This window comes from Melozone crissalis, unplaced genomic scaffold (genome assembly GCF_028551555.1).
Source record: "Melozone crissalis strain CALT ecotype California unplaced genomic scaffold, PUWL_Pcris_2 ptg000027l_1, whole genome shotgun sequence".
NCBI classification, from domain to species: Eukaryota; Metazoa; Chordata; class Aves; order Passeriformes; family Passerellidae; genus Melozone; species Melozone crissalis.
This window is the reverse complement of record NW_026535805.1, coordinates 53,411,934-53,419,614: the sequence shown is the minus strand read 5'-3', so window position 1 is coordinate 53,419,614 and position 7,681 is coordinate 53,411,934. Positions and strand designations below refer to the sequence as shown.

The 7,681-nt window shown below is 43.8% G+C and overlaps 1 protein-coding gene across 1 annotated transcript; it reads right to left on the bottom strand.

Moving 5' to 3' along the window:
* Nucleotides 1-303: 303 nt before the first annotated feature.
* On the bottom strand, nucleotides 304-5,485 carry MRPL19 (mitochondrial ribosomal protein L19). Its single transcript, XM_054279785.1, has 6 exons — nucleotides 5,426-5,485; nucleotides 5,103-5,214; nucleotides 3,405-3,523; nucleotides 2,734-2,868; nucleotides 1,404-1,585; nucleotides 304-644 (listed from the first exon to the last, which is right to left on the bottom strand). Exons 1-6 carry the CDS (start codon nucleotides 5,481-5,483, stop codon nucleotides 429-431), a joined length of 822 nt encoding a protein of 273 aa, XP_054135760.1. The 5' UTR covers nucleotides 5,484-5,485; the 3' UTR covers nucleotides 304-428.
* Between the last annotated feature and the right edge of the window lie 2,196 nt (nucleotides 5,486-7,681).

The following is a 7,681-nucleotide window of genomic DNA, read 5'->3' as shown; positions in this document are numbered from 1 at the left end:
GATGTTGCAAATAATGCTTTCTAATAATCCATATCTGCTGTTTTTCCTCTCAGAATGCCAACAAAAATGCAACTGCTGATCAGCAATCACCACAAGCTCATGATCTCATTGCTTTTCTCTTGTTCTGCTTTGCCTCATCCCAGCTTGTCTCTAGCACCAGCCTTGTGCCATGACAAAAATGTAATTGATGTTCTGTCACAATTTAGCTTTGTAGATGTTTGTTTCTGGAAGAAAGATTCCTTGTAATGACTTGAGGGCGTTGAGAGGGCAGTGGACACTTGAGCCACAGAAATCTGTTCATGCTGAAATCTGGAAAGGTTAACTTTATTGTTGCTTTGCCCATGTATATACAAAACTTGACAACTGATCATCCATACAGTAAACTAAAAATATTAATTTTCTCAAGAATTCTAGACTGCAAAAACCCATTATTTTTCAAGTTCTTCACTCAGTTCTTTCCGAATCTTTTCCTCTATTTTTGAAGTATCATATTCTCTCAGCATGTCAAACTCCAGCCATGGCTGGCTCCATTTCTGTGCTGCTTGCATTTTGTGTTCTGGTAGCTCAAACTTGATTCCTTTTATATTGTATTTGGGTCTTTCCCACCGTTTTGACCATGGTTTAGGTTTCATTCGTACCTGCACCTAGAGTGAAAGATGAAAACATTTTTTAAAACACAAAACAATAAAAGGGTACTAAGAAATTAGATTTTTGATTGTGATCTTAGCAAAAGGTGACAACTGCTGCTCTAACAGGAGTAAAGTAAGAGAAAACTGACCAATCTGTCAGTGTATTTAGTTACTACTAATTTATGATTGTTATTATAGTATCTTGTAACACTTTTTAATTAACACTGTCTTGATTTATCACAGAGTCCTTAACTGAAACATAAACTGAAGATAACTCATCTTTTCTAGTTTTACTCCTTATTAAGAAAAAAATAAAAGTAGCACGAGAGGAAAAGGGAGGAATTGCCATACTGAGTTTCTACACAACACTCTGGCAGGGTCTGATGGTATCTGGATCTTCCCCAAGATGCAGATTTTAGGTGACTCTTCCATCTTTCTTACCTTGCTTCCTTGACACCAAGCACTCCTGAATCACTAACTACATTAACAAAAACATTCCTGTAAGAAAAGCTTTCCCTTCTGAACAGTTCTACAGAGGAATGTGGAGGCTGCTCCTTTTTGTGTATCTTCAAAATGAACTCCAGAGGATGGTAGGTGTTTACATTCTCACCATTCTTTCATTATAGAAAATGGCACAAAGACTTGACTGATTTTATCTCCTTTTGTCACCCTGGTAAGTGATGCAGCAAAGAGCTGCTCCAGCCTGCCAGGATAAGTCACAAATGGAAGCTGTAAACAATGCTGTGCTTTGCCCCTGACACACGTGGCTCCTACCTTGTTCACAGGGATTTCCTCATGCTCCATGCGAGGCACAGGTTTCATGTTGACATCGACAGTGCTGTACTCGGGGAGGGCGTCCCGCAGGTACATCAGGTTCTCATCCAGCCTCTTCTCCAGCTTCAGCACCTCGATGGCCTGGATGCGAGGGCTGTACAGTTCATAACAGATTTCAACCCCTTAGAGACAGAAAGCCTGCTTTAATGCAACAAATTCAGGAGCAGAATTGCTTCAGTTACACATTTCTGTATCATTGCAAACTCCTGTTTAGTCCTCAGAGCACTGCGGTGCTGTGTGCAGTTGTGATTGTACTTGTGCACTGTGTTTGCACATTTCTTTGTAAATCAAATCTTTGAAGCCATTCTGTATAAGAGACTTGAATGGCTCAAATTTAAGGAAGATGAGCTTGGGTTTTCAACTTTATTTCCTTTTGGTTACAATGGCTGTTATTTATGCATCTCAGTGTAGATGTAGAGTGTATGAAGAGACACCCACCCCTTTCATATCTGCCCTCAGAACTCCACCATTTTCACTACCCCTGATTTTGTCATAATCCAGAATATGAACCTGTGATAAAACTCCTCTAATCTGCTGCTTATTAAAACAGTTCACACCTACATCCCTAGTTCATGAAAACACACAGTGCTCAAACTGGGCTGGTATTAACATGGTAACAGACAACCCAGGCTCAGACACAAGAACAACCATCACAAAATGTCCAAAAATTACTGTGCAGTTCCATACCTTCAAGTACAGAGCACATCAGCATTTCTGTCTACACAGTTTTAAACTTGCACAGTACTCTAACAGGCAGACTCATACTTTCACTTCAATCTGCTGTTTTCCTTCCCACAGACCCAATTTCTACAACATAACACATTTTTTGCTGAACACTTGTGTCACAGACATATTTTATGAAAAATCCTTTCATTAGGATCTTTTCTCCTGAGAAGCATGGAGGCCTCAGAAACAAAATGTAAACAATGATTATCTGCTGCTGTGGAATGCAGGTGCATCTTTGATTAGTCTCATGTGGTTGTTTTTAATTAATGGCCAATCACAGGCTGGCTGTCTCGGACTCTGTGGTCAGTCACAAGATTTTATTATTATTCATTTCTATTCCTTGCTAGCTTTCTGATGAAATCCTTTCTTCTATTCTTTTAGTAAAGCTTTAGTATATAATTTTCTTTTAATATAATATATATTATAAAATAATAAATCAGCCTTCTGAAACATGGAGTCAAGATTCTCATCTCTTCCCTCATGCTGGGATCCCTATGAACACCACCACACACCTGCAGCACAATTAGCACATCTGCAAGCCCACCTTGGTCTTCTATGACATTGCGGAGGACAAAGGTGGCGCCGAGCCCGGTCCCTCCCCTCTGGATGCAGATCCCCACAAAGCGGCTGCATTTGTCACCGGCCAGGGGATTCGCAGTCGTCACGGCCAGTATACTGCCTGCCAGAAAACGGATTGGAATTAACAGCTAATATGCTAATTCGTTAATAAACAGTTAATGTGTGCCAAAATGTGGGAAGAATCAGGCAAAGTGCCTCAATTCAGGTGCATTTTGAAAATACTTTTGCTTCCCATCAAAACTGCCAGAAACAGAAAAAAACTGTGAAGGTGACCTGAATTAATATAGCCTGATACTGCAGGTTAACTGCAAACTTTCTTCATCTTTATTTTTTGCTCTTCCCAATCCAAATTGAATATAATTAATCTAATGTATTTTTTTTCCTTAGCTCTACTGGTAAACCATATGCTCAAGTGCCAGGATTGAAAAATACCCACATAAGGAACACATTAGGATTACTCTTTTAGTTAATTAGGACGTAAATATGAGATTAAAATATGAAGTGTTACATATAGAAACACATCCAGTTGATCTAACACACCTGAAACGTTATGTTTTATGCTATTCTACATATGACCACACCCCACACAATGTAAAATACTGCCAGAATTACAGAAGTTTTAGTGCTGTCACTGACCAACATAGAATTCTGGGATGTTGAACACTTTTCTTCTCTGTATCATATCCTTTCTTTCTATGTAGTATTTAAGAGGATCTTTTCTCCCTCTGGGAGGTATAAATTCAGGGCTCAGGAACCTGAAAGAAAAGCCAAACTTTCAGAAGTATGAAACAAAAGCATTTGCATAAAAAATATGAGACAGTTTCAAGTACTTGGCCTAAGAATTATCAGCTGTTGCCTTTTCAGAGATATGAACTGCAGTCTCTGAAGTCACCAATTTTATTTAATTATTGGTTTTTGTTATCTAAATGGAATTTTTGTGGGGTTTTGATGTTGGTTTTGGGTTTTTATCTGTCTTTTTTGTTGTTGTTCTTTTAAACAGATTTTTTTCCCAAACCAGTAATACATATTGGTCTCAGAGGAGCTGACTGAAAGAGGCCAGTTCAATTAGGGCTGTCACAGCTTAGAAACAGGTTATTTCATGGTTTAATTGTAATCACCACAACAAAACTCTTACTATTTGTTGACTTTAATAACAGATATGGAAGGATCTATTACAGTTTTCACAAATTGATTCTACAGGACACACCACATAAATGTCCTTTTGTGTTACAGAAGCTTAAATAGACTGGTAAAACTAATTTTTTGCTACTAAAAAATTAAACCATGCCAAGGAATTTCCCCATTAACGTCAGTTATTGACTGCTAAGCTGAGTGCATACTTCTTGACATTGAGTGAGAACCATTTCCAAGAGATATTTGGATGTGCTCACTCAGGTTTGGATGGCAAGACCACCTGCCCTCAGAGCAGAGAGATGAAGGTGAACTCAATTCAGTTGTACAGATGCATCTTAAAAGTCCTGTATCTGGCCAGGAGAGAAGTGCCCAACAGAGAGGAGGACAAATGCAAATCTGCCCTACAAACCTTATGGGGCTGTGGGGACAGCAGAGGTTCTTGCTGGTGCTGCTGCCCACAGGCAGCAAACAACACCAAACCTCCTCATGATCTTCAAAGTGAGGTTTTGGAGGGGGCAGATGAATAATACAGTGCCACCACTTCTCCCCCAGACACAGCACTGCACTTTGAACCACTGGGTGACTTAAAGTAGTGCAAATTGGGTTTAAAACCCAGGGAGGTTGTGGATGCCCCAATCCTGGAGGTGTTCATGAATAGGCTGGATGGGACTTGGAGCAAGCTGCTCTAGTGAGAGGCATCCCTGCCCACGGCCGGGGAGTTGGAATGAGATGATCTTTAGATCCCTTCCAACCCAAACCATTCTGTGATTCCATGAAATGGGTTGAGGTGACATCAAAAGTACCCAGAATGAGACATCTCACGAAGGCTACCAGAGACATCAGGTCCCTGTCACAACCAGTGATGCACAACCAGCACTGAAGTCCAAGGCAAAGGCAGACACAGGACCTGTGTCACTGTCACAAAGAGATGCCTTTAACAGACATGATCTCCCACATTAACCCCAAATCTGCAAAAGTATTTACTGCTCTATGTTTTTTTTCCATGTTTCATTGCTTTCAGAAACTCCAGAAAGAGTATTTTAAGGTGCTTTGAGCATATTCCAACTCAAATGTCTTTGCTAGAATTTTACAAACCGTGTTGGTTTTTTCTTTTTTGTTATAGTAATTCCTTGATTCTTTAAGTGCGTCCTCACACAGTGAGAGCCCGAGCACGGCAGGTGAGCAGCGGGACACCCTCACCTGCTCTCCTCCTTCTTCGTCTTCCTGTCGATAATGACGGGCTTCGGAGGCGGCTGGAATTTCGGTGGCTTTCCATCGCTGCTCACTCGATACCCCGATAGAGAAAAACACCCTGTAAAATACAACAGAACGTTTAAAACACCCTTGATTTTAAGTTTAACCTCTCCCCACCAAAGTAGGGCATGGCACCACAACCCGCCCGCCAGGCCAGGAGCCTCCTCCCCCCCACTCTGTGGGTCAGGGAGGGCGGGAGGAGGGCGCGCGGCCCGGGAGAGGATCGGGGACGGCTCGGGGGTGAGGGCGAGGTCCCGAGCGGTGCTCACGGCCTGGCAGGGCGATGGCGGCGCCCCTCGACACCAGCCTCCCACAGGCGGCCGCCATGACGGCTGCGGCGCGGCCGCTACGGCGAGCGCGGGGGGACAAAGCGCGGCGGGACGCAGCGCGGGGGCGGCACCGCCTCACGGGGCGGTGCCAAACTGGAGCAGGTTTGGGTGGGATAGCGGGAGGGAATTCCTCGCTGTGAGGGTGGCGAGGCCCTGGAACGGGCTGCCCGGAGAAGCTGTGGGCTTCCATCCCTGGAAGCGTTCCAGGCCGGGTTGGAAGGGGCTGGTTTTGTGGGAGGTGTTCCTGCCCCAGGCAGGGGCTGGAAGGGACATTACATCCCAACCCGTTCTGTGATTTGGGGATGAAGGGGAACAGAGCGGCTCCTTCCGTCTCCATCCCTCAGGGCAGGAGGCCCCAGAGCAGGGGAGAGGGGCAGGGGCTGTCCCTGGATGTGGAGCTGGAGCTCCCGGTACATCGCCGGCATCATCACAACTCAGCACAGGCACACTGTAGGAGCTCCTTGGATATCACAGATGTTAGGAATTCACCAGAGGTTATGAATTCTGGCTTTGCCACATGAAAGTGGTGCTGTGTTTTCCAGGAACACACTTCTGTGTGTTTTCATGATAAAAGCACTCAACTAAAAATTTTTTTTCGAGGCCATTCTGTCCATAATTCAGATATCCTGCAGTCCCAGTGCTTTTCACCAAGATTAGTTTAGAAATTATTATATGCAAAAGTACTGTTGAGGTATCTTTAATATGTTTGTGTCAGTCAGGTTTCCTTGGCCATCAGTCTGGATTCAATTAGTGCCTACAGATGCAGAAGGAAGGTGAATTGTAAATGCAGGTCTATAAATAACACCCCACAGTTTAAACTTTGCAGAGATTCACTTCAAAATATCCCTGACCCCATGAACTAATTAGATCCATCACGCTGCCTGTGATGTTCCCCCAACCCTTTTATTGTTTGCAGATGACTGCCCAAGCCCCCTCATTAACACGAACAATTTCCTACTTTGTGATCTGGTGCTTGGCTTCTCAACTGTGTTTCAGCAGACGATAAGGTGAGCAGAAAACAAGTCACAGGTTTCTGTAATCTGGTTAACAGCTAGTTAATCAGCAGGACATGGATGGGACAGAAGAGGGCACTCTAACTCTTAAAATACAAAAAAATCTCCAGTACTAAGCACACACTCCTGAAGTTTAATATTTTCTTTTTTTTTTTTTTTTTTTTTTTTTAATGTTCTTATCCGTTATGTGAGCACTATTAAAAAGGTAGCATAATATTTTTCAGGGGGTGAGGAATCATCATGTAGGGGTAATTCCAATGCCTTAATGGTGATTGAGGAGATAACAAAATAGCTGTAAGGAGATGTGTGGGCTATGACTTGGGAAATTACAGATTTGTAGCTCACAACTGTCTTTATGGAAGAGAATTGGATGTTTCAGTGTCAGGGAGCCACTTTTAACTCCCTGACTGACCACTGTGGATTGCAGGCTAACAAAACCACTCTGATGGGCTGGAACTGCCCTGAGCTCAGGGAACTTCCCTTGAGGTGCCCTACGGGGCCCAGAAACTTGGCCCTGTGTATTTCCCAATTCCTGTGTGGGTTGTTGAGGCACCCTGGCATCAAGACACTGAAACATGTGTTGTTGGGTCTCTTTGTTTCAGGAACGGCTTTCTTGAGTTTGAAATAGAGGGGCAAGACACCCCCCTTGAGTTTCTTCATTCTGTCACATCAGACAGAGTAGGAGAAGGGCTGCCTCCCTACTCTTCTTGCCTTATAACAAAATCTATGAGAATATGGATCACTTTACTGTCACTGGGATAGGGTGAGGCTCATAAATGAAAGGCATCACTGTTCTCAGGTGATACAACAAAGGAAGATGGTGAAGGGCCTTGGGGGGAGCCCCATGAGGAGTGGCTGAGGACACTTGGCTTTTGCAGCCTGGAGAAGAGACTGAGGGGAGACCTCACTGCAGTTACAGCTTCTGGTGAGGAGAGAGGAGAGGCAGAGGATGATCTCTTCTCTGTGGTGACCAGTGACAAGCCCTGAAGGAATGGCCTGAAACTGTGTCAAGGAAGGTTTAGGTTGGATGTTAGAAAAAGGTTTTTCACCCAGAGGGTGGCTGGGCACTGGAACAGGATCTTCCCCAGGGAAGTGGTCACAGCACCAGCCTGACAGAGCTCAAGAAGTGTTTGGATGATGCTCTCTGGCACAGGGTAGACTTGATGATCCTTGAGGCTCCCTT